At 45.5% G+C, this 27,250-nt stretch overlaps 1 protein-coding gene across 1 annotated transcript; it reads right to left on the reverse strand.

Annotated features, from left to right (window-relative positions):
• xpo1b (exportin 1 (CRM1 homolog, yeast) b) lies at positions 1-27,250 on the reverse strand. The gene is made up of 25 exons (XM_069174772.1): positions 26,224-27,250; positions 23,847-23,978; positions 23,474-23,575; positions 19,840-19,912; positions 18,436-18,497; positions 16,914-16,958; positions 15,047-15,228; positions 13,474-13,522; positions 13,253-13,372; positions 12,006-12,134; positions 11,763-11,921; positions 11,467-11,664; positions 10,814-10,952; positions 9,925-10,106; positions 9,606-9,762; positions 9,314-9,477; positions 9,083-9,217; positions 8,822-9,005; positions 7,376-7,482; positions 6,818-7,012; positions 6,239-6,407; positions 4,198-4,332; positions 3,144-3,303; positions 2,937-3,033; positions 1-1,395 (listed from the first exon to the last, which is right to left on the reverse strand). Exons 2-25 carry the CDS (start codon positions 23,970-23,972, stop codon positions 1,249-1,251), a joined length of 3,216 nt encoding a protein of 1,071 aa, XP_069030873.1. The 5' UTR covers positions 23,973-23,978; positions 26,224-27,250; the 3' UTR covers positions 1-1,248.

The following is a 27,250-nucleotide window of genomic DNA, read 5'->3' on the forward strand; positions in this document are numbered from 1 at the left end:
CAGGGTTATAAAATTCTCAACTTTAATCAGTTCAAAAAGTTCACAACAAATGTAACACCTTGAAGGGAAACTTGCCATTAGAGATTTGGGCGCCGATTTGGATTTATACATTCTTTCCTAATTAAACTCGTCGGCAATTCATTTGCTCTGTGGACAAAAAGCCTTTTGTTTATTTGGACAGAACTCAAACAGTAACAAATGAAAAATGCAAAAATACAAAATTAAATGTAAACCCAAGTTTTATTTCAATTTGCTCTAAAGGTAGTGTTGTGAAGCACTACTGCATGGTAAACAATCTAAATTAGTACAATTCAAAATCTTGAAAGCCATCTGAGTTAAAGAGGAGTTGTTATAAAGATACAACCAACCGAGAACCCATAAATACCTCCGCCACGTCCTTAAAACATCCCATTTATGAAGGCTCACAAATGAGCAACAATCCTCTTAGAGGAAAACAAAACGCTGATGTCGACTAGGCGACAGCACACACGCGCACACACCCACAACAAAAAGAAACAATAGAATAAAAGGAAAAAAACAAAAATGTTCCCATGGTATTAAAGATGCTATACAATTGGGATGATATGCACATATTCGGTTTTGCTTTCCCTAAAAAACAACCTCTTTTTCTGGGTGAAGCACGACTCGTGAGCGACGGCTGCCGACGTCTCGGCCTTCATTCATTTTCTGTTCCATTCACATTCTCCCACAATGCAGTGGGGCACCAAAACAAGCGGTGCATGCGCCTCGAAAAAAAGGACCACTTCCTTTGTCTGTCCCGCCACAGGTCGAGAAGCTTCTCTGCCGACGGGACGCCCTGTTCAGACTGTATATAGAATATATTTATATATAAACAAAGACGTGGGAGGGAGGTGAAGGGAACCGAACAGAACGCGGATGGGGAGCTCGTCCTAATCGTTATGACGTCGTCATGCAGGTCTGAGACGGGTTCAGAGACCAACTAAAACGGAAGCTGGGATTAACAGTTCTGGAAAGTTATTACACAAAAAGTCTCCATAGAAAACGCGGATTATGTAAAAAGGGCCACAGGGTGACGCGGTAATCATTTACATGTTATTGGCATTATTTTGGTCAACAAACATCCGGCGGGACGCCGCGCGGCCTCCCGCCGTGCTCGGGTGCCTCTCGGGTTTTTTGTTGTGTTTGCTGTTGTGTTCGGGGGTTGTTTGTTTGTTTGTTTGTTTGTTTGTTTGTTTGGAGTACTGTACAGTTTGGTGGAGCTGCAGCTCAGTCACACATCTCCTCGGGGATCTCGTGAGGGTTGAGGATGCCCGGCACCGACATCTGGATCTTGTGTTTCTCCTCCTGGGCCTGACGCAGCGACGCCTCCCTCTCCTCCAGGAACAGGTCCGACGTGTCCTCGCCTGCAAACTCCTGCAACGCACAACACGGAGGTGCTGCCGTGAGATTCACACCGTCCCAAACAGACCGGTGACCCCTGCGAGGTCAGACTCTCCGTGGACCCTGGTCGTTCAACTCGCTATTCAAGAGAGGGTTTTAAACTGGTCCGTGACCGGGACAGCAGATCGTGTTACAACAAGCAGGACGTAGATTTTTAATGACTATTAAAACGTCTTCATAGTTTATTTAGCATCTTGCCATGTTGTTTGTTTTTTGTGTTACAGCCACCACAAAGTGGCGATAATGAACGTAAAAGCTGTTTAACAGCTGCCATTAAACAACACAAGAACAACATATGACTCCAGTGAGATTACTACAAAATGAATCACAGACTTTTGAACTTTAAAACATCCAATCAAAGCTTTAAAAAGAAAAAAAAAAAAAAGAATATATAAAACGAGATCTAAAGTCATTCGGCTACTTCAAGCTAAAGATACGACATTAGAAGCTGAAGGACAAACAGGAAACTTGCTTTTCAAAGCATAAAATAAACTGCAGGTCAAGTTGTCGGTCTGCAGCCTTCAGACAGTGAAGCAGGGATCAGACGCTCCATCAACATATCAGCAAACACCGGCTGCTTTGTCACCAGGGGAAGTCGGTTTGATGTTGGACGTGCAGAGCGAACAACAGTTCACCACATACTCAGAGGTCTTTCAATAATAGTCGATTATTAAATAGTATTTTTGCTCAACGTGCCCAGTTTCCAGGCAGGACGTCGGTTCCTGAACAGGACGACAGCAGAAACTGCTGTTGACATGTTTCCATCTATCAGACTGGAGGTAAAAAAACCTCTAATTTCCCACCGAGCTGATAAAATGAAGATGACAGACCGACAGAGCTTCCCGTGGAGGATTTAAATTACAGGAGGAGAAAAAGAAAAAACACAGCAGGTGATTGTGGCCGAGTCGCTCCGGATTAAAATCCCAGAGCACGGCAGGTAATATTAAAAACCCTCCACCTCCTCCTCCTGTCAGGATTTAGTCTCAAAAAATGTCCCAGCGGTGAACCTCCTTTTAACAGGAAGTCCCTGAAATAACACGGACCAAACAACAAATATATTCAGTTCAAAGAAGATGAATTTCTTTGAGGAAAAAAAACATTTTAAAGTTTAAAAAACAGATTTCATCTGTTGCCTCAATCTGGACTTCAGGAGAAATCGAACAGGAGTTCAGTTTTTAAGCCAAGTTTTGCTGCTTGTTTTCCAATCAGAAGACACGACACATCACTGTGTGTGTGTGTGTGTGTGTGTGTGTGTGTGTGTGTGTGTGTGTGTGTGTGTGTGTGTGTGTGTGTGTGTGTGTGTCTCTCAGTTTTATTCCAACAATAAACTGGCAGCAGCTGTGAACCCTCCACACACTTGTGAGGAGAAGCTGGCTGCGTAGGAACGTGTTGTTATTTGTGGAAACAGCAGCAGCTCAGCGTGCGCGCACACACACACACACACACACACACACACACACACACACACACACACACACACACACACACACAACTGATCTGTGATCTGTTCTCACCTTAATCTGGACGAGGAAGTCCCGCAGGTGCTCCTTGAAGGCGGGAATATCCTGGTTTAAACTGAACAGCCCGGTCACAAACACCTTCACCTGAGCACTAACACACACACACACACACACACACACACACACACCATCGTAAGTCATGACGAACAGACACGTAGCTCTGAGGTGGGTAGAGGGTGTGTGTGTCGTGCGGTCGCTCACTCCTGCAGGTGGGGGAACGCCGTCTTGAGCAGGTTGGCCACGTACTCCTGGATGAACACCTGGTTGTTGGTGGGGCTGGCCGGGTTCAGGCCCGTCGTGATCTTCCCCTCCTCCACCAGGTTGAACATGTAGGCCAGGATGGAGGCGTGCATCGTCAGGCCTGCAGGACACACACACACACACACACACACACACACACACACACACACACACACACACACACACACACACACACACACACACACACACACACGTTTACAACAGGAAGTGTATCCAGCTTTAGTCCCTCTCGGGTCTGGGAACCTCCTGCAGCGGCAGTCAGTCAGGACGGCAGCTCCTCATGACGCCGCTGTGATGTCACTTCCTGGCACTTCTCTCTGAGCCTCGTTTTCAACCTGAATTTGTTCACATGCTGTCAAACTGGTGACATTAAAATCCTCCATCAGCAGCTCCGGTCGGCAGACTGCTGCTCGACTGTGACACTAAAAGAAGTCTGAAACTCTCAAGTGCCTTTTTTAATGATTTCTAAGCAGATTTCTGGACTTTTATTCATGTTATTTGCTTTCTGATGTGATTCATCTGCTGAATGTCGACATCATGTGGATGAAAAGATCCGTGCGAACATCCGACTCTTTTTTGTTTTTGCTGATGTCTTTGAATAAGTTCACATTATAATTTGTACTTTTATAGTTTTTCTTCATAATTTAAAAACACATCTGGGAAAAATATTGATGTCGCAACATCCTCGGTCTTCTCCCTCTCTCCTCATGCCTTTCACATTTCCTACATTACGTTACCTGCCTGCTCACTTGCTAACTGGTTAGCCTCTGCGGCTTCTAGGTGCCATCCACGTTGCCGTTGCCTAGCAACAGGGTTCTCGTGACTTGAAAACGCTTGAGCGTCGAGCATATCATTGTAAAGGGAGCATCTTACACATGAAAACGAAGTTTAAGTGGGTGTTTAACGTTGCGTGTGTGTGTGTGTGTGTGTGTGTGTGTGTGTGTGTGTGTGTGTGTGTGTGTGTGTGTGTGTGTGTGTGTGTGACCGAGCTCACCAGCAGTGTGTGACGTGTCGGTGACCACAGAGAAGATGTGCTGCAGGATGTCACAGAAGTACGTCTGGTAGAAGCTCTGAGCGGCCGCCTCCTCCTGAGCAACGTTCTGCAGCAGCGTGTAGAGAATCTGGAGACCTGAAGACCAGAACACAAGTTCAGCTTCCAACACACACACACACACACACACACACACACACACACACACACACACACACACACACACACACACACACACACACACACACACACACACACACACACACACAACTGAAGCTCGACGAGCTGCAGCGTCCCCCTGAGAACCATCGACGGGACGCAGCTCTGTTCAAAGTGTTTGTGTCTCCTGACTCATTTCTGCCTGTCAATCAAATGAGGTGTCTGCTGGCAACCTGCGTGTTTCTACACCCTGAACCATCCTGCAGTTATTCTGTTACTCATATCAATACTCTGTAACTCATATCTCATCATCACATCTCATTAACTTCATGCTTCTTCTCTCCCATAGTTTCTTCTTCTTGTCTGTTGTCTCCATTCAGTTCCTTCACTCGTCTAGTTTCTGTTCTTTCTTTTCCAGATGTCCCGTCATGGAGCTGCATGTCTCTGATCTCTGCTTGTCGTCTCCACCAACAGTTCATGTCTTGTATCTCTATGCTGTCCTTTTCTCTCTCTGCTCTCCTCTCACCCCGACCAGTCGAGGCAGATGCTCCGCCCACCTCTGAGCCTGGTTCTGTTAACAGATGCTCCACCCACCTCTGAGTCTGGTTCTGTTAACAGAAGCTCCGCCCACCTCTGATCCTGGTTCTGTTAACAGAAGCTCCGCCCACCTCTGATCCTAGTTCTGTTAACAGATGCTCCGCCCACCTGAGCCTAGTTCTGTTAACAGATGCTCCGCCCACCTCTGATCCTGGTTCTGTTAACAGAAGCTCCGCCCACCTCTGGTCCTGGTTCTGTTAACAGAAGCTCCGCCCACCTCTGAGCCTGGTTCTGTTAACAGAAGCTCCGCCCACCTCTGATCCTGGTTCTGTTAACAGAAGCTCCGCCCACCTCTGAGCCCGGTTCTGTTAACAGAAGCTCCGCCCACCTCTGATCCTAGTTCTGTTAACAGATGCTCCGCCCACCTCTGATCCTGGTTCTGTCGGAGGTTTCTTCCTGTTAAAGGGAGTTTTTCTTCCCTCTGTTGGAGGTTTTTCTCCATTAAAGAGTTTTTTCCCTCCTAGCTTATGTGGGAATTGTTGAATTGTTGAATTGTAGAATTGTTGAATTGTAGAATTGTTGAATTGTAGAATTGTAGAATTGTTGAATTGTAGAATTGTTGAATTGTAGAATTGTAGAATTGTTGAATTGTAGAATTGCAGAATTGCTGAATTGCTGAATTGTAGAATTGCAGAATTGTAGATTTGTAGAATTGTAATTTGTAGAATTGTAGAATTGTTGAATTGTAGATTTGTTGATTTGTAGAATTGTAATTTGTAGAATTGTAGAATTGTTGAATTGTAGATTTGTTGATTTGTAGAATTGTAATTTGTAGAATTGTTGAATTGTAGAATTGTTGAATTGTAGATTTGTTGATTTGTAGAATTGTAATTTGTAGAATTGTTGATTTATAGAATTGTAATTTGTAGAATTGTTGATTTGTAGAATTGTTGAATTGTAGAATTGTAGAATTGTAATTTGTAGAATTGTTGAATTGTAGAATTGTTGAATTGTAGATTTGTTGAATTGTAGAATTGTTGATTTGTAATTTGTAGAATTGTTGATTTGTAGAATTGTTGAATTGTTGAATTGTAGATTTGTTGAATTGTAGAATTGTTGGGTTTCTCTATAATGTTGTAAAGTTCTGCTGGAAGGACTTTAACGTGTTTAAATTAAATAACCTGTGTTGTGATTTGGCGCTATATAAATAAAAATAAATGAATTCTACATCAATCAGTGTTCATGCTTCGGAGTACCGATGCTCAATATGAAAGTTCATGATTATAGGTACTGCATGAACGTGTGTGTGTGTGTGTGTGTGTGTGTGTGTGTGTGTGTGTAGTCTTACCGGTGTCGGCCACGTTCCTCATGGTGTGTTTGAAGGCCCAGATGATGGAGTCCAGCACCAGCTTGAACTGGGCGGGGGGGATGGCGAGGAAGGCGGGGAAACAGTGAGAGTTGACAGCTTGGAGAAGGTAGAAGAAGTGAGTCCTGTGTTCTGGAAACTCCTCGAAGTTCTGAGAAGAAAAACCCCAACAAACACCTCGTTGACATGCGGTTCCTCCGACTGTGAGCACGGACCGCTTCGTTCTGTGTTTACAAGCCAGTCAGGTTTTTATTATATAACGATATATTCGCTCTGGTCCCGGCGGGTCACTCGGACCCTGAAGGGGTCATATTGATATTAAGGAGTGTTGCAGGTTCTCGTGTCTCTTCATACATGAGCTCCAGAACACGGGAAGGTTTCTCTGCAGGCTCGAGAAGACGAGCAGCGAGCAGAGAAACCTGAACGACAGCTTTTTATTTCTATGATATGTTTATTTATAAACTATATGTAGAGTACTGAGAACATGAAATATTTCTTAACGTGTGACCGTTTCTCTGTTGTGTCCGTGTTGGAGAGCAGCAGCCGCCCGTTGGGCCTCACCTTGTTGATCATGTTCAGGGTGCACTCGAAGACCGCGTCAAAGATCTGCGGGATCTCGCTGGTGATGTGTCCCCCCAGCTTGTTGACGATGGTTGCCATGGTGCTGAGGACCTCGGGCTCTCGGGCGGCGGGGACGTTGCGTTGGTAGTCGATGAGGACGGCGTCCAGCAGCGGCGGAACAAAGTTCTCTCCGACCTGGAAAAACGACCGGAGATGTTTTCAAATCTTCAAAAACAGGCGTTAAGACGTTTTGAGCGACGCCGCAGGACGAACACAGCTGAAGTAGCTCAGATGAAACCCTGGAAAGGTGCAGAGCACACCGAGGAACTCTGAATGTTAATTGTTACGCCGATACAAACAGCTGACGGCAGGTCCGCCGCGCAGAAATCAAATCTGTGCGTTTGATCTAAAAATACCGAGCGGATTAGTTCGGCTGCTTCTCGCCCATCAGACGCTTCATCGACGGCCGCGCAGGAGTACAAATACTTCTCTGCTGTTCCGCAAAAACACCTCCATCATTTTATTAACATTACTGCGTGCAGAATGTTTATTTCTTACCATCTGCGGGTCGTTCGACCGGCTGACCCAGCCCGAGATCAGTTTCAGCGTTTCCCGTTTCACCGTCCTCATGCTCCGGATCAGCGGCTGTTTCGTCACCATCTCACCTGCAACACCAAACTCATTTTAACTTTCACACAGAAGAGCATCGTCACAGTTACATCATATGTGTTGGCTGACATGGCAACTTTTTTTGAAGACCATAATAAAGAAAAAAATGCTTGCGACAAATTAGAAATCTTTTTTTAACTAATATCTGTATCAGCCAGAAAAATCCAGTATCAGTTTTTTGCTGTTTTTTTTTTTTTTTTTTTTTTTTTTAAGTGTGAAACTAAATGTGCTCGGCCCCCGCAGACGTTAACAGTCCCGTGCATCTCATGAGCAGCGTGAAAGTCCAAGTCTGGACTTTCACTTCTTGTACATCATAAGTGTGGACTTTCAAAATGACGGTTAAAACAGGACTAAATCGACCATTTCCTCCCAGATCAGTCTGTTGTGTCGCTGCCACATTCACACAGCAGACCGGAGGAGATCATGAGTTCACTTTCATTTCGTGTCCCAGTAAGTCATGAAAGTGAGCCAGCATTTGAAGCAGGACCTCCTGCGAGTTGGACGCGGACGACATTAATGCAACCGTATTTTCCCGACAATGAAAAGTCGAAATATCTGCTGTGAAAACACACGACGCTGCAGATCAGTGACCGCGACGGCTCCGGGGTGATAATGGAGTCACAATGTTTGAACGGGATCATCTGCTGGAGATACAACAACAAAACTGGTGTTCACATCACGTGATCGCAAACAAGTCGCCCATCCTTAACATACACACTGCTTTATAATACATGATGGTCTTCCCCGACAGGTGAGCAGAGCCATCTGCTCCGCACGCTGCTTCAAGTCAAACGTTCTCAGAAAAGGTTTGGTTGAAGCTCCGAAACACGTGATCGTTACCGACACACCTCACGCTGCACCGAGAGACTCGCAGATGAGTCACCATCACGCACGGCAGGAAGAAAAGAAGAAGAAAAAAAGAAGACAGTCCTGCTGGTCTGCAGATAAAACGGCATTACTGAATGACAAAATGCTGAACACGAATAAAAGAGAAACTCATTTCAGCTGCAGCGCAACAAAAACACAAAACAGCAGCTTGTGTTGGCGACTTCCTCTCGATCTTCCTTTTTCCAAACTCTTTGGGCATAAAGTATTGACGCATGACACAGAAAGCATTTTGGGGGTGTTTTTCAAACCTGGCAACCCACTGCAGCAGTGCTGGATTACACAAAGGGCCGCGTGCCTAAACAACAATGAGGCGACACAGTGTGCGTGCAGATCTGTGACGACCCACACGAGGCCTCCACAAACATATACGACAACACAAATGCATCCAAGTCAGCAGTTCAGGACATGACAGATGTTTGCGGAGATGTTGAAGAGCTCGGTCGTTACCGTTGGTCTGAATGGCAGCAGAGATGTTCTCGCTGAGGCACTTGTACACGTTGAGCATGTCCAGGTAGATCCGTCCCAGCTGGATGACGAACGGGTGTCCCACAGCCTTGCAGGCTCTGACGTTGGTCTTCAGGATGCTGCCCAGCTGTTTCACCGTCTCCGGGTCCTTCAGGATGTCCACGTTCTGAGGACAGAGGAGCCGTTAGCACTCGTTCTCGTTTGTGTGGAGGATGAAGACGTGGCGGCGCGGCGCCGTCTCACCTTGGTGGCCTGCTGGATGATGCTGTCCCACACCTGATTGGGCAGCAGCATGTATTTCTCTATCAGGTGCTCCTGGACCGCCTGGTCCGTCTGGGCTCCGATCATATAACCTACCGCCTCATAAAACGTGTGCACCTGCAGAGCAACAAGAGAAACCCGTCAGACTGAGGGAGAAAACAAACAGAAGTCTTCCTCTGGGGTGGAAGTGCTGAGGAGCATCTCTCTGCTGACCTGCTGGGGTTGAAGGTCGCAGATGATGGTGTTGATGTTGTTGAGGATCTCGTCGATGAAGGGCATCACCTCTCCCACCTGCACCTGGATGAAGTGGCGCCGGCACTTCTGGGCGATCTTGATGAAGGTGTCGCACGCCATGTCCTGAACTCCGTCGTGGGTCTCTGATGACGGAGGGGACATTTACTTTCTAATTCCATCCACCGGCTACAGACACTGAACTGTGAGGGTTGGAGCGAATCATCTCAGCTGACTCAGTTTAAAAAAAAAAAAAAAGACTTTAATTTCTCACCGTGCATGAACTCAAAGAGCTTGTTGACCACAGTTTTGAGGAACTTCCAGTGGGCTCGGAGGAAGCGTGGATACTGGCCCACGATGTACATGATGTTGGAGGCGATGATGGCCTTGTTGTCCTTCCCTCTCTTCTGCTCACACAGACCCAGCAGATCCTGAAACAAACACAAGATTACTCAAACTCACAAACACAGAGAAACAGCGTCTCGGTAGCAGCACTGCTCACATTCAGTTACAGAAACAACAAATCGATTGTGGAGCTCCACTGCTTCTCTAAAACTGTTCATATGAGGAAAAGCTGGGAGCCGTTTCTCTACCTTGATAACAGTGACCAGGAACCTCTTCTCGTCCTCCTCGTGCATCGCCCCGCTGATGGATCCGATGGCCCAGCACAACGTGTTGAGGTTCTTCCAGGACCATTCGGTACCGTTCACCTGGTTGTGAAGCTTCTCTGTCATGATGCGCTCGGTGTCCGCGTAGTCCAAGTGAGTCAGATACACTGCAGGGTGACACGTGTATCATCAGTCAGTGGGATCACGAAGTTAAAGTTCAGACGAGATGCTACATTCAAGAAAAAAAAACACAGAATGGATATAAAAGTATTCGTAGACCAACGATGACATCACTGATGGTTGATGACATCACTGCTGGAAGCCGCTTGAGAAAAGCACAATAAAGTGTATATGGAACGATTGATCCCTGAAAACACTGACAGACAGTGTGGAAGTAACTAACTGCTGCTTTACACATATTTTATTATGATCCTTCAGTCTGTCATCAGTGTTACAACCAAAGCTTCTGCTCTCTCTACATCCATCCATTATTCAAACAGCTTCCCAGGAGTTGATGTCCGTCCCAGCAGACGCTCTTTGAACTGTTTGCCAGTTGATGAGTTTCCAATCGATTTAACCTGCATTTCTTTGGACTGTGAGAAAATACACACGCACGCACGCACACGCACACACACACACACACACACACACGCACACGCACGCTGCAGGCAGCGCTGACCGCTGAGTCACTGGTTCCCCTCTTTACAATGAGGTGTGTGATCAGTGAGTAAATAGTACAAGCAGCTGCTTATAAATGAAGCGGTCACAAAAAAACCCAACATATCACGCTTTAGTGGTCATGACCAGTTAAACACGACTTTTATAAGAAGAACCAGATGAAAGAAAGTGGGAGTTGTGATGGTGAGGTCATTACCGAGGGTTTCCCTCATGTTCTTATAGAGGTTGATGGAGTCGGTGTCCTTCATGAACTCTCTGACCACCTCCCCCTGGTCGTTCTCCACCACCAGCACCTCCTCCGGTTTGGCCATCCGACTCACCATCAGCAGGCGCACCTGTTGCACGAGATAAAACAGCCGTCAGCATGTGTGCGCGTCTCACACACACACACACACACACACACACACACACACACACACACACACACACACACACACACACACAGAGAATCCTTTTAACGTGTGTGTGTGTGTGTGTGTGTGTGTGTGTGTGTGTGTAAGTGTTTGTTTTAAGGTTGTATTCACACACTGTCTATGAAATGTAAAATATTACCGCCAGTCAGGACAAACTTTGACTCGACTGGCTGCTGATTTTCAGTAACAGTGTGACGAGCAGCTCTTCTGGCAGCAGTTTAACAGCCACCTGTTGCTGCCCGCTGCCAACTGACTCTAGTATTTCTACAAGTTATGACGCTGCAGCTTCCACGAACCGAAACTGCTCTGCACCCTCTGAGGCCTCTCGGGCCACACGGGCAAGTAAAGCTACTTAGAAGTTCAGAAATTCAACGACGGTGTTCATTCATCACACTGCATCAACAAAGCGCTGCAGTCAGACGTCAGCTGGCGGTACCTTGGACAGGACGGGCAGATAGAGCTGCCTGCGTGGCGGCACGTCAAAGTGCTGGTTGCCGGAGAGCAACGGGGACGTGGACGTGGAGAAGGGACTCTCTCTGTAGAGCTCTGCGGCCAAGTGGTTCCAATACTCCAGGCAGATTTTGAAGATCTCCGTCTCTTCCACTTCGGACACCAGCAGCATGTAGTGGAGCGCCTGAGGCGGCAGGAAGGGGACAACAACACCACCAACGTTTCAATGACATCGTCTAAACGAGCCGAGGCAGCACATTGTGCGTTTTCTCTCTCTCTCACCTCCATTAACGTCTCTCGGAGGTTGAGCCGCTTCTCGATGAGCTGCCCGTGTTCTTTGAGGAACGTGCACAGGAACAGGCTGAGGTTCTGGATGAAGTTCTGCTCGTCGTCCTTGCCGTTGGCGTAGGCCAGCCGGATGTTGGTGTTCAGAGGCAGCATCTGTGCGGACACGGCGCAGGTTAGAAAAAAAACTGCGCTCGGCCTCCGGGTCGGAGGGAAACGTCCCGCCTCACCTGAACCCACCTGTTTGAGCTGACACATGGTCAGCGTGAAGAGGGTCACGAACTGCTCCTCGTACTGGCTCACGCTCACGCCGGCGATCTCCGTCAGGCACTTCAGAGTCACGTTGCGGAACATGGGCACGTTCAAGAACTGGAAACAGTTCAAGGGAATATTCAGCGATTTCAATTAAACAATTATTAGCAGTTCTGACCCAGAGATCTGATTGGTCAACGTGCTCAAATCGTCATGACATCACATCCTGCTCATCACTACAAATATCCCTCCACCTCCTCAATGGGAATATAGAATTAGAATAGAATTTCATATAATATGTAATATAATGTAGTTTCTACTTGTTCTAGATCTATTAAATGACCCATTTGGTGAAGTCGGGTCTCTTTTGGTCCTTTTTGGTCGCTCTGAGCACCCGTACCGTAACACCACGGATAGTCACGCACTTACAGTCCTAGCGGCGGCTAGCTGGACCGGTTTGGTTTGAACACATGACACGGAGCTAAAATGTTAAAAACACATGAGAACATGGATATCTTTGTTCCTCAGATATCTTTGTTCATCAGATGTCTTTGTTCCTCAGATATCTTTGTTCATCAGATATCTTAGTTCATCAGATATCTTTGTTCATTAGATATCTTTGTTCATCAGATGTCTTTGTTCATCAGATATCTTTGTTCACCAGATGTCTTTGTTCATCAGATGTCTTTGTTCATCAGATATCTTTGTTCACCAGATATCTTTGTTCACCAGATGTCTTTGTTCATCAGATATCTTTGTTCCAACCAGACTGAGCTAGCTGATCAGTTTAGTGTTTCTATGGTCTGTATTTATTCAGTTGGAGACTAGAAATCATCTCTGTTGCTAGGTGGTTGCTAAGGGCCGGACTACTTCCTGGAGTAGTAAACACTGCATACGTTACACAAGAGTATGGTTGTGACTGCTTGTTTTCTTAGTCACACCCTGTGTGTTGCCATGGAAACAGAGATCACACTAACTAAAAGTTTTACATTTTGAGAGCGAGTTGCTCCACAATATGAACACATTTAGATTACGTATTTTATTTAGTTGGTAACTTGTTGTATAATCCCAGTATTACACCGAGAGTGTTCTTTAACGTGATTATTGGCGCCACAGTAATGAGGTCAGGAGGCGCCGGAGCTACCTGGGAGTAAAACACGCCCTCTCTTAGGGCTAGTCCACATTTCTACTGTTAAAATGGCTAAATGCTGCCGTGCGTGTCTGCGTGCTCGCACCTTGTACACCAACGTGCTGATGAGTTTGGTTTCAAAGATGTATCCCAGAGGAATCCAGTTGAGGAAACGCAGCAGGGTCTCCAGGGTGGCGTGGACCAGTGGGGCATTCTGGGAATTTTCCTGAAAGTGCAACAAACAGCTGAAGAACAAACAGCGGTGTGGAGCAGATGATTGAAATACTGCACAGCGACGCGGTAACAGTGAGGCGAAGAGGAACGTACCATGACAAACTGACAGAGCTGGAAGATCTGAGAGAATTCATTGCACATGCTGAAAGAAAGAAAAGAACTTTTTAAAGATCATCTAACACACTGATAATAAGATCATCCTGTAAAACACACACCCAGAGACAATGTGAATAATCATGACTCCTTTCTTTTGATCAATTAGCTCTTTATCTAAACCATCATTAATTACAGGACATTAATTAAAGGACTGGAACTGCACCTCTGATCTTTTTCCTTGAAGAGTGTTGTATTTAATAAAAGTGTGATAATATTTGCTGCTGGATGCTCCCTGTATATTAAAGCAGTCTTCATGGATAAATCCAAACCGACAGCTGGAACTGTGAAGCTTATGTGATGCAAGAAGAATAAGGAAGAGCACAGAAAACCTTCAGTCAAACTCAGCGGTTTAAAGGATGCCTGACTGAGATTCAGCTCCATCCCAAAGATCTGCCATTAAATGGAGCTTTAAACAGCGAGAAGAAGATTATTTTTCCATCTAGAAAATATATTTAAAGATTTCTTCTCCCTCGGTTGCGAGACTTCAACCCCAATGAACATGTCGGGGAACGTTTGAATGAGGAAAGGGCACAAAAAAAAAACCCAGTCTGACGTAAGGAAACGACGACAGCAGTCAATCAGATTTGAGGGAAATAAACGTGCTCCTCTTTGACGTCCTGCCTCAGTCTGTTTATGTCTAAGCTGCCGTGCAGCTCAACACACAATGTGCACCGCAGAGCGACAACCGGCTGGAATCAACGCAGACAACACAAATCACCTGCGTGATATTTCTGACTTTACTGATAGACTTGTCAAATTGCAGCGTTGCTGTAATTAAAGTGTCAGTTTGTCTGCAGGTGTGTTGGATGCAGATCACAGCATGACAACAGTGGATTAAATTCTGGCTGCAACATTTCAAGCGGCTGCACGCTCAGATCAGGTTTTATGATGCTCTGGAAGTGCTGGAATAACTTTGTAGGATCAGTGACAGATGAATGTGTTTTTTAATTCTGTAACAGATTGAAGACATTTCTCCTCGACTTTGTAGGTGACGTTAATGGTGACGGACATTTTAGTGTTGAACTGGAGCTTCTTCCAGCGGTATACTCGTCCCGCCGGGAATTCGCGATCGCAATAATTAACGCAAATTCCGCAATATTTGTGCGAGTTTGCTGGTTTTATTTTTATTCCCGCGATTTTTCCACAAAAAACTGTCCTCAGCAGAAGCTGTGCTGGAAGTATGAAGTCTTTTCAAACAAAACTTGACATTATAAATATTTCTGTAATGTGCAACATTATTATTATCAAAGGAAGCGATTACATATTTATTCTTGTAGAGCTTTATAAAAAAAACGCATTTTCTTTTTTTTGACTTTTTTTTCCTCTCCTAATTCCCACAATTTTATGCAAAAAACTCACTTGACATTTCTCAAATTACGTCGTAATGTTTGAGAAAATCTGCCACAAAATCAAACATCTTTGATCGCAACAATCACCAAAAACAAAACCAAAAAGAAACCACTCAGCAAAACGGCGGAGAGGCTGTTTTAGGAAGATGCAGCACGCCGACCTGTCTTTGAGGTGCTTGGCTTTGACCTGGGTCATCTGTCCGCTGGAGAAGTCGAACACCTCCTCGCTGAGCAGCTTCAGGATGATCATGTTGTTCTGACAAAGGCTCTCGCTGGTACGACTCGCCCCCACGATGTCGCTGATGAAGGTGGGCCAGTGTTTGGGCCACTCCTGCTTCAGGATCTGCAGGCACGGGGAGCACAAGCACGTGGATGTCAGATCAGTCAGAAGTGGCATTATTCACTAACGAAGTGAGATCGGATGACGAAAGACTGATGAGTGACTCCTGTTAAAAATAGCATGTGGCCCTGTTCCTGCCGTGGAGATGAACTTTCTACGGGCATCCAACAGTAAACAGAAAATGTGTTGCTGCCAACCACACGCACGCGCACGCGCACACACACACACACACACACACACACACACACACACACACACACACACACACACACACACACACACACACAGGTACAAAGGCAACATACATAAAGACTGCTTTGTTAAACCGTCTCCTGAGGACGGCTGTAGAATCTGGATCTCTTCGGTCCCTCAAGGCCAAAACAACGTGAGCTCCGCTGACGCAAGCGGTGACTCACTCTCACTGGCATTAATGCAAAGTCACTGGTGGAGCGAGTGAGCCCATCTGTATCTCCCTCACGCTAATATACATCAAACACACACGGACAAGCAGGTGCTGTCACATCGTTTCACATTCAGGAAGCGCCGATAAGTCTCATCCGTGGGTCTCCGGGTCTTTCTCATATTTCTGAGGCTTTGTGTTTTTCCCTGGAGGACGAATAAAACCGTCTCTGTTATGTAATATGTTCTATACTTACATTGTGTATAACCTCTTTGCAGGTTGTGAACACACACACACACACACATATATATATATATATACTGTATATATATCCTACTGTTTCCATACAAACGCGAGCGTCGCTCCTCTCTAGCCTCTCTCCTCGGGATGTCTTTACGGCGACAAGGTCGCAGTGACACTTTATGAGCATCGGCTGAGAAACTCAAGGAGAATGAATATTCAGTCCATAAGGAATCGTGTCGATGTAGCTGACACCGACAGTTTTTTAACCACATAGACTAATTAAGAGTGACATCTTCAGGTTGAAAAGCATCACTACAAAAGAGGAGAGCTGTGAGGCCTAAAACCAGGTTTTTAGATGAACTCTTTTACATTAAGATGTCTAAACTTATTTTACATATATGAAAGTGAAAATAGATTTTTTTTTTTTATTACTCACTGAATTATTCTGTGTATACCCCCTCACTGTAACTACATTATTAATCCATTATCCACAGCTCCCTTTATTCTCCTCCTTAAAAACTAACCAAGCATCGTGACTTCAGCAGCATCGACCTTCTGCGTGTTATATTCTGGTAAAGTATCTCAGAAATATTCTTAGTACTCGTCAGCGGCTTTCAAACGGTCCACGCAGTGAGTTGGATGCGAGTTTCCTGCAGCGCCGTTCTCTCCTGCTGTCAGGGTGGATATCTTCACCCACTACGGGGTTCGGAAAACCGTTTCCCGTTTTCAACAGAGCAGAATGAAGTGTTTCTTACAACGCAATTACTGATGAGGTTTTAAAGAAGTCATCCTCACTAACAAGCACTTTCATTTCCACTGTGACCAACAGTTCATGTGCAACGATGTGGATTTGTGATCTCTGATGTCACAGTTTGAAAAGGTAAAATTTACTCAGCAACACAGACTCTCATTAAGTAGTAGATGAGCTCTGACAGTGCAGAAGGCCGCAGCGACCGCAGCCTCAGAGGTTAGCCGCTATTCAGCATCCGAGCTAGAAACCAGCTGACTCTTAAGATGGTGTGGATTCACGAGTGCTGAAGCTTACCTGAACAAGGATCATGTTCAGCTTCCCGATGTACACTTTTTCTTTCTAAAAAAAAAAAAGAAAAAAAAAAGATATATAAAAAGAAACAGGGAATATGTTACTCTTGAATTCACCGTCTGAGTTTCAGAACACGTCTGTCATTTCATCACATCATTAAATACTTCATTTGGAAGATGATAAACCATACGGAAACGCAGCACAAAAAAACAAAAAAAATACTAAACACTTTGTTGGAGGAGACAGTCAAATAAAAAACATGAAACATTCATTTCTGACGCTTCATATTTCATAATAATTAGAACAGACGTCATCTGCGAGGGGAGAGAAGATGCAGGTGTTTTTGACAGACATGTGAGGACCAGTAAAGTGTGTTGGAAAATAAACACCATGAATCTAATTGATCCTACAATTACAGTCTCCAGTAAAGTAAGCGGTGAAGTCAGACATAAATAGCACTTTTCTATGACAGCCAGTCAGGGTTTGTCAGGCTGAAGACATTATGCTCTCCGAGTGCTCTTTTGGTTACTATGACTACTTAGGATTCTTGTACCCGAGTGTTCAAATCCAATCATTGCAAAAACCGACTGCTTTAAAACCCTGCAAAAAAAGTCTCATCCGTTTCATGGCTCGTGTTTCTGCTGAGTTACATACTGGAGGATGATGCAAACAGCAGAAACGTGTCCAGGAAAGTGCTGCCTCAGCAGGAAGTTAAATACTAACAGCCAAGTGGTGGACATGGTTTCCATGTAGGTGTCGTTGTTCTGTGACCTTCACCGGACCTGAAGCCTCATCCGCTGTGACCTCTTGTTTACAAGCAGACACGTAGGCCTCGTAACAGCCAAGTGTTCACTGTCATTACTGATGTCCAATGCAGAATAAATTCTTATGTTACTTTTAAAAACTAAAACTGATTTCCAGAAATGAAAACTCAAACTTTAATTTTCGCTTTTGTTTTTTTCTCCTTTGTCGTGAGTATTTAAACAGTATTTCTATATATTTTTTTTAGTTCTCTTTAACATACTGCTGATATCAGGCGCTGACAGGAAACTACAGCTTCAACTGTAATGAAGCTGAGCATCACGACGTGCACGTGGCAACACGGCTTCCTCTTTCCTGTTGATTTCAACAGTGAAGCGTCTAAGTTGAAGTGAAGCGCTGCCTTCTCCAGATGAAGAGCAGAAACACTTCGCTGTCACTGTTGGTTGAATTCAATCTGAACGTCTGAAGACTCTGCGGTCACCAGCGTTACTCATGACCTGCTGCTGTGATGTGACATGGACACTAAATACTAATAACACTTTCCATAAATGTGGCTCACAATGTGCGTCGGCCGTGGTTGTAAAACTTTCAATCACATCGGTGCAGTTAAGTGACACAAAAAGGTTGTTCAAGCCTTTATAATAGAGTTGAAACTTAATTCATCCAGAAACATTTTCATTATGTGCTGCTTGGTTGTTCTGTCAAACATCCATATCAAACACAATGACTGTAAAAAAAATGAGTGAAATAAATGTTCACTCACCTCTACATTTGATGCATCTGATGACGTCTTGATAATGAGGCCAACAACATACTTTTTTATACCTGGCAAATACAAAAATATATCAGAGGACCGTTAGCATGCACCGATAACATGTGTACATCAACATATCATGGAGCACATTACTCAGTAAACCCTGACACAGTCTGTTGGCTCAGAAGCAGCTGGATCTGCCAATCTTATCCCACATCTGCACTTAAAAAAAAGAAAAAAAAGAAAAAAAGATGTGGTCCTCCGTTTACAGACTGTTGCAAAGCCAGTTGGTGAAACACTTGGATGTGGGCTGCAGCTGCCACTGAACCTCTAAAGGGCAAAAAAAAAAGTGGGTTTTAATTGGTTCAGTAGAAGTTACATTTCCCCGGGTGGTTTCACAGACAGTCAAGATTTGTCAATGTGAGCAAAAAAAACCTGTTTTCAGCTCCCTCGCATTTGTTTTCTAGACTGTAGCTGCACTCAATCCTGGACATTATGTGTTGGGATGCAGTGAGAGGAGCCGAAAACAAGGCAACACTCTGACACAAGGGGGGAAAAGACATACTTGCCGGTCGCCCTGCATTGGGTTTGCCACTTGAACAAAATTCAGGCATCTACGGTCAGAAGTAGGGAAGTCTTAGGTCAATGGGGGAAAAAATGAATGAATTTTGAGCAAAAAAATGAGAGCAGAATGGAGGGAAGGCAGAATCAACTGATTTGCACGATCATGAATTTTAATGCCATTATCGTTTCTTTTTGCTCCCCAAAAAAAAGAGTCAGTTTTCATCCCACTCTGATTTAAAACTCTTAAAAAAAAAAATTAAAAAAAAGTGGATTTCGACTGCAGGTGCAAACAAACAGAGAGTAGAGTTGATGAGTAGAAGTGGCAATTAGGCACCAATTAAAGTTGGAACATTTTCAACCTGGTGTTTTTGTCGTAACCAGAGAAAATGGCTGTTCTGAACTACTTGGTATCACCTCTTCACACAATGTTTATGTTTATTTGTAAACATCTGGATTTATCGGTAGTTTATAACACTGCGCTTATTGCATCTATTTTATAAAGAAAAGGCGACGTAAAAACTACAAACGAGGGCTTTTCTATTTTTATGTTTTTAAGTTAATAGCTTAAACTGTACTTCATCTACTTCTCACAGCGTTTAAACCCGTTCAGGGCTGTTTTGCTTGTTTCTTCTAAATCGCCAGCTAAAGTGCAGACTCCAGCTTCTCTGCAAGCCAGCCGAGCAGAAAACAAACCGGCATGCTTAAGAGGGGAACACTCCTCAACATGGCAACCGCACGTCACAACATTAAAAAAAAAAAAAAAAGAAAAAAAGAAAAAAAATGCACCAACACTGACGGAACAAGGATTTTCGTGGATTATACCACGAATGAAAGTTTTTTTTTTTTTACCTTCGCACTGATTCCTGGGAAGAATCTTCCATCTTGTTTTGATAACTGTTTCCAGAATCTGAAGAGCATAGTACTGTAACATGCAAAGAGGAGAAGCATTAGGAGAAAGCCTTCATAATAACGTTCAACAACAAGCATTGTGTAACTTTAATACAAACCAAAAACAGTATGAAGTGGACCAGCCTGTTGTAACTTGCATGTCTAAATTGGATTGGACTGAACCACATCTCTCATGCAGATTTTTGTAGTTATGCACAACATTCACTTGTAGTTTGTTTTTCTTAAATCTCTACAAGCAGCATTAAGCTGGAACTCTGCAGAAGTCCTGCTGTTTCTCCCAGCATCACACCAGACAGCAAATGACAGCAGAAAAATACGCCGACCCATTACAGCAGCTTTGGCACAGCTTTGCTTTAAGTGCGAGTCTAACGGTCGAGAAGACACAACAAGGTTTGTGTTAAATGTTCATTTACCGAGGCGACCCAAACTATGCAGGGTTGGGCATCGAGAACTGGGTTTTGAATTGTGTAGAAAACCTGTGAATTTGTTCTCCGTCTCTGAAATTTTTGCTTTAAGTCTCCTGAAAGTAAAGTTTTACGCTGCTGTGCTTCCGTCTCCCTCACCGGTACAGAGGAGGATTCAGTGAAATGTAACCGCAGCTCAAATACAAGCTCATGTATAATGAAGAAGTATTTACAGCAGCATGAAAGCCCCGCATGAAAAAATGTAGCCCCTTCATTCATTTGAATGGAGTAACTTTGTTGATGCAGCAGGGATGTTAACACAGAGGACTCCAGCCAAAAGAACAACAACAGGGCAGGAGAGTGGACCTGAATCTGCCTCAACTTCAGCTGCAGCGGGACGTCCTCTGGTCAGGGGGGCTGCGGCCGTCAATCAAATGTGTTTGTATGGTTTATAACATGAATGCCTCGTTTACAAAGATCATCACTATGAAAAGCAAAATCGAACTTTCCAGAGCATTAAAATCCTCCTTCATAATATCAAACATCACACTTCGGCCCGATAAGCCGTCAAACTCGTGGATCTGTTGCTCAAACTGGACCCCGTGGATCATATTTCATGTCTCATCTGTACATGAAGCATCGAGGCCCCCCCACCCCCCCACCCCCCCTCCCCAACACATACATGTTTTTAATGTAGAGATCACTAAGAATGACACATTTTCAACAGCCTGACCTGCAGCTGTAATACTAAAGATTCAACTTGTGTAAACATGCCCACAAAAAACAAAGCCAAAAGAAAACTACCATTAATATTTCTCGTTTTTGTTTTGTTTTTAAGAAGCAGAATAACAAAATATATTGTTTTTGCCAGCAGCCTTTAAATCTGCTGAAATTAAAGATATTTTTTGCCCTCAGAAGTTTATTACTCTGCGAGCATGCCAAGAATCTGAAGCAGACCTTAATAAGGACCAGAATCAACAACCAAAATCCAAAATAATTGAAAAGAATAATTCAATGTTGTCGATACCCAACCCTAAACCATATGGGTCCGTTTTCTTGACACTAAAACATACATGTTTGTTTCTAAATAACAACTAAATCACATCCCTTTAACTGGTGTGTCATAAGAACCAGCAAGACCAACCACAGGTTACATTCTGTATCAATTCATGATTGCTTAATTATGAAGCATGAACAAAGAAAAACAAAAACATTTTATTTACAAGTTAGTCTTTGATCTAGTGTTACTTGAAGTGACCGTTTCAACTGTAGGGATCATCAATTCAAGAGGACGATGATTGCAAAACGACAGCGAATGGCATGTAGCGTAGGACGTGTGGAAAGCAGGATTAACGATGTGTTACAGACAATGGAAGCTGGAAGATTAAAAGGTGAAATCTCCTTACAGGCACACTGACTGTACACCACTCACAGGTGTCACCCGGAGTGCTGCACACATGTCTGCCGTGTTTCAGATCACTTTTAACCACCACACTTTACACAAACCACCACGGGGGGGCGTGAGGGGGAGAGGGGAGATTATCAGAAAGAAACTGCCGAAGGCTTTGTGACGTTTGACTAAAAGAACTGAGGGGAACAGAAGGGAGGACGTAGAAAAGGATGCACGTAGCGGAGAGAAGGGCGGGGCGGGAACAGCGCCATGATCCCTACAGGTGAAATTAAGTCCTTAAAAATGTCCTCTCTACAAATGGAGCCTACTGACTGCAGCCTGCACCCTCCCTCTGTCCAATGAAACAGATGCAATAGAAACGGATGAACAGAATTCAGTCAAAGGGAATTTAAAAAGGGTAGACCTTGTGGAGGCCTGCCGTCAAAGCCTAGCTGTGTCATGATGCACAGGATGACACACCCCTTTTCTTCCTATTACAAGCCATAAACATAATGGAACATTGTGATTAATATCAAATAGTCACAGCTTGAATTCATTACATTTTCAAATAGTAGAATAAGAGTAGTAAGAAAAAAGCCAGATGCTCACAGTGCTTCGTAATTATGCACTTTTCAAACTAATGAATCAAGATGAATGCAGAATTCAAGAGGTGTTTACCTTCGGTTTCCTCTTTTCCTCTAATGCCCCTATTTATTTGGCAAATTACAAATTCAAAACTACAAAAAGTACTGTTGATACATCAGCTCAGACATTAGTAATGAATGTCAGTGTTAAAAAGCAATCTTACAGGCAAGCACAAAAGAAAAAAGGCAAATGTCAACAATACTTTGAGGAAGTTTTGGATGTGTTGGGCTCCAATTGTTTTCATATCAGTGCGCACATTCGCTTTCCATTATGGGTGCAAGATAAGGTTTGATTATTCTAAATATCAGACCTTTTTGTTTGGTTGATGCGGTTGTGAGTTTTGGAAATAATCTTGAAAACTCCAGAGTTTTCTATTCACAGTCAGTTTGCTTTACCAGCAGATCAGTGCACGATGTACAACTAACAGGAGATATACAGCGACGGCACAGGAGCCTCATCTGTGGACTTCAAATGCAAGGATTGGTAATAAATGATCAATTATTACTCTATTATGGTTATAAATTTGGCAATTGAAGATTGAACTGAAAGTGTTGGATATAGTTTACATCTGTTAATAGTAGCAGGACACACAAGTTGATCTGTGGGCACGTCACTAGTGGTTTCATATGGATGAAAACTGGAGGGTAAAAGGTGGCTGGACCTGATGATGTGCTGAAAACACGAGTTTTCTGTCACGATCACCACCTGAGCAGTTCAGTTTTAACGCTGCTGCCCGCTAAACACGAAATCTTAAATGTGCAGTCACTGCCTGCACGTGTAATTGACCCCAGATTAATAGGACTTGGAGTGGGAACATTTATTACCAGAAAAATAGAATAGACCTGCCCCACATTTTAAGTCTCATCTAATTCAGGTGCAGTAAAGTCTGCGAGTTACACCGAAGTACGCATCAACTGGAGCCAAGTGCAACTTTGGATTAAAAAAATAGCTCCACCATTCAGCACCTTTTAGATAAATCAAAGCCTGGTATAAGCAAACCACTGTGGTGTAAAAGGTTTGTATGTGTTTTGTTTTGTGTGTTGTCCAAAAAAAAAAGAAAAAAAAAAAGACTTCTTCCTCAAAGCACAAACAAGTGTCTGTCCAGACATGTTTTTCTGGATCGGAGCTAGCTTACTTTGGTGTTCATGTTCTGGGAGAACTCGAGGATGGTGTCCACTCTCGTCCAGGCGTCCGGGTGCTCTTTTAAGTGCGTCAACACTTCTTGTGCCATTCTTTGCTGAAATACAAATAAGGGATGATACTTTAGAGTGAACACACTCATGATGCCCATGAAGATACCTGCAAATGCTTCTGAGAAAAAAAAAAAACAGAACAACAGTGATTTCAGGATTCGTCTGTCCTGCAACAACAATTAGGGGAATCTGTCGCTCCCGGATGGATTTATTTAGCGGGTGGATGATGAAAAGGAGGGCGGGAGAAGCATACAGCTGGTTTTGTGGTCAGGTGTGGGTTATAGAGGACTTGTGACATAGAGAGACGCAACATACCTGTGGTCCCACCCCATGATATAGACAGTTCACCACATTATCCAGCAGGTTGATATCCAGTTTCTGGTTGAAGTCCAGCAGCTGCTGTGCTGCATGGTCTGCTAACATTGTCATAATTGCTGGCATAGAGCTCTGCAACAAGGACAGCAGAGGGAGGGGTCATGAGTGCACAGAACACATTCAACAGGCAAAGTCATGTGAACCGTGTGTTTAGAAACAATTCCAAACAGCTGACCGGCGTAACAAACATCCCCGGACCCACCAGCCAGCCGTCATTTTAAGAAGTTAAGCTCCCGGTGTCACATGGCTGTCACCGATCACATGTATACAAAAGGGAAGGAAAAGCTCTGTCACTTCTTCTTCAAATGAAAAACTGAAAATTGTATGAAAATGTTGGACCCAGGGCTCTGGTTGGGGCTCTGGTTGGGTTCTGGTTGGGGCTCTGGTTGGGGCTCTGGTTGGGCTCTGGTTGGGGCTCTGGTTGGGGCTCTGGTTGGGCTCTGGTTGGGGCTCTGGTTGGGCTCTGGTTGGGGCTCTGGTTGGGCTCTGGTTGGGTTCTGGTTGGGGCTCTGGTTGGGTTCTGGTTGGGGCTCTGGTTGGGGCTCTGGTTGGGTTCTGGTTGGGGCTCTGGTTGGGGCTCTGGTTGGGGCTCTGGTTGGGTTCTGGTTGGGTTCTGGTTGGGCTCTGGTTGGGGTTCTGGTTGGGGCTCTGGTTGGGTTCTGGTTGGGCTCTGGTTGGGCTCTGGTTGGGCTCTGGTTGGGTTCTGGTTGGGCTCTGGTTGGGGTTCTGGTTGGGGCTCTGGTTGGGTTCTGGTTGGGCTCTGGTTGGGCTCTGGTTGGGCTCTGGTTGGGTTCTGGTCTCCCTCCTGGAGACACAACTTACAAGTTGGGACTCAAATTAACTCGATTATCTCACGGGGCTGCTGACAGCACTGCAGCACTGTCTCCAAACTTCTGTTAACCTGCATTATTATTATTATTGTTATTATTGATGGGAGAGCTTTTAGCATAGTGGCATCACACTACCCCTCCCCCACCAACAAAACAAACAAACAACAACAACAACAGGTCAATATTTATCAGTTAAAGCACTTATAAAACCAAAGTCAATGACACTTCCCCGTTGGTTTAAACAAACAACTTTCCATCGACTCAAACCCAGGAGGTCCTTCCTCGCTGCCTGCCTCTCCGACTGATCAAATGATGCTTTCTGCGCGTTTATGAAGGTTAAACGAGCCACGTGCCGGATGTACAAGACGACGTCACGTTGTTTACATCTGTGAAGTGACAGCTCGCGCCTCCAAACACACCGACCGCAGCGCAAACAGCTCGTGGGTGAAAAAGACGGACGGTGAACGGTGCTTTACAACCGTGTTGACAGCTGCTCCCGTCGACGGTAACCGGGGAGTGGGAGCAGCGTGCACGCGCCACGAGGTACGTTACACGCGCACACACAATGCTACCATCAGCTAGCCGTCATAGCTACATCCACAGCTAAGTTGTTAGCAGCGTGTTGCTCAAACGTCCACATGGTGCTGCTCACTCCACCCGCTCCTCCTCCACCCTCCCACCTCTCCACCCTCTCCTCCCACCTCCAACCACTCCCACCAGACACGGCGGGCTCTCACGCCTCCATAGTCCCAGTCGGGTATCAGCACCGCTCCGTGGGGACGTCGGCGCCCCGCGTCGCGGCCACACCGAGACAGCCCGGGTACGGTTCGTCCGGGGAATTACGTGTTCGGACGCTTTACGGTAAAACCGGGACAAAGTTAACACGGGACAAAGTTAACACGGGCTAAGTACCTAGCAACGACCTGACATCCGCTCACACCGAGTGATGCTGATGGTGGTGATGGTGGTGGTGATGGTGGTGGTCGGAGAGGCGCGGGTTTAACACACAGCACCGGGTGACTTCAGTAAGTACCGGAACGAGATCAGCGTTGAAGTTGAGGAAGTTACGGTACTTTTCTCTGACAGCTGGCGCTAGCTAATCCCTGTGAAACGGTAAATGATAGCTACCGGGGGGCAGTCGGTGCTCCCCGGTTATCTACCGATGCTCCCCGGTTATCTACCCCGGTTATCTACCGATGCTCCCCGGTTATCTACCCCGGTTATCTCCCGGTGCTCCCCGGTTATCTACCCCGGTTATCTCCCGGTGCTCCCCGGTTGTCTACCGATGCTCCCCGGTTATCTACCCCGGTTATCTCCCGGTGCTCCCCGGTTATCTACCCCGGTTATCTCCCGGTGCTCCCCGGTTATCTACCCCGGTTATCTCCCGGTGCTCCCCGGGTTGTGTACCAGCCTCTATTGATCCCGATGCAGGTCGAAGTAAAGACGCGACAATCACAGCATGAGGTCGGTTCTCCACCTGTACCTACCTCAGGTCCACGGCTCTGACGGTACCAGAGAACTACCGGATACTAGGAGGGCTCGGTACCGGGGCAGGAAGACGTCCTGTGTCTCAGAAAGACGTCCTGTGTCTCAGAAAGACGTCCTGTCCCAGATGTCCTGTCTCGCGGGCTCCAGAGATGTGTGTACCACCGATGTGGACTCCGAACTACGACCACGGTAAACCAGGAATCTGTCACCGACACATTCTACGAAACAAAGTGAAGCTCGATCCACGAACGACTCGGTGAGTCCTAATTTCCCGGTGTCGGTATGGAGGTCGTGTGCCTGCGCCTCCTCTCCTCTCTCAAGCAACTAACTCGCAACCGGTTGAAACCGGTTCAGACTGGGAGATTCCATCTCGGTTTAGTTTTCAGCCGATGGCGCCGCGTAAAGTTTGGACTGGGGTTACGCCCACACCGCGCTGTGATTGGCTGCGCCTCTGGCGGAGACTTCCTACTTGGCGTCCTATTGACGGACGGAGCTGTCAGTTTATTTCAATTCGCTCAAGCGCCCACGCGACCGCTCCGCCCGGAGAGAAAGAGGGCCGAATGGACTTCTCCGTGATCCGCTGGTCCGGACGGCGGGTCACGGAGCGACCTGTATTTCGGTCTGTATTTCTGCCTCTGAGGGCTCGGTCATATGTTCGCCCTCATTCGTGGAGGTGGCAGCTAACATGACGGCCCGCGCTGCGAGGCGCCAAACTAACGCAGTTGAATGATTCGGCCCACTTCGGCTCTCCGTGAAGCTCCCACTACTTTAAACGTGAATGTGCCGTCAGGCCGCGCCTGCTGCGCGCAGGAACCCCGCCGGGTTGAACGGTGTGATAAAAACCGCAGGTACCATTCATTTGCCTGTTGCTCGTAAGCTGGTAATTTTCCACCAGCCACGAGTGGGAGTGGTTACACGATCACGGACGCACGGGGTTAGAAAACCGACCTGGAGGAGAATCTGTTGGTGAACAGAAGCAAAGTGAACGGCGGGCTTTATATTAACGAAGCGTCCGCAGCAACGCAG

Source organism: Embiotoca jacksoni, unplaced genomic scaffold (assembly GCF_022577435.1).
Source record: "Embiotoca jacksoni isolate LCO1_2020_lvr unplaced genomic scaffold, fEmbJac1.0.p SCAF_61, whole genome shotgun sequence".
NCBI classification, from domain to species: domain Eukaryota; kingdom Metazoa; phylum Chordata; class Actinopteri; family Embiotocidae; genus Embiotoca; species Embiotoca jacksoni.

Bases quoted from the DNA above. Each gene is read 5' to 3' on its own strand.
- xpo1b (XM_069174772.1), bottom strand. From the start codon at position 23,972: ATGCCAGCAATTATGACAATGTTAGCAGACCATGCAGCACAGCAGCTG. The intron at 19,913-23,473 runs GTAAGCTAGCTC...TGCATGTTACAG, and splicing joins CCCAGAACATGAACACCAAA to TACTATGCTCTTCAGATTCT. The intron at 7,483-8,821 runs GTAACGACCGAG...TTGGTGTTGCAG, and splicing joins TGCTGCCATTCAGACCAACG to GTGAGATGGTGACGAAACAG.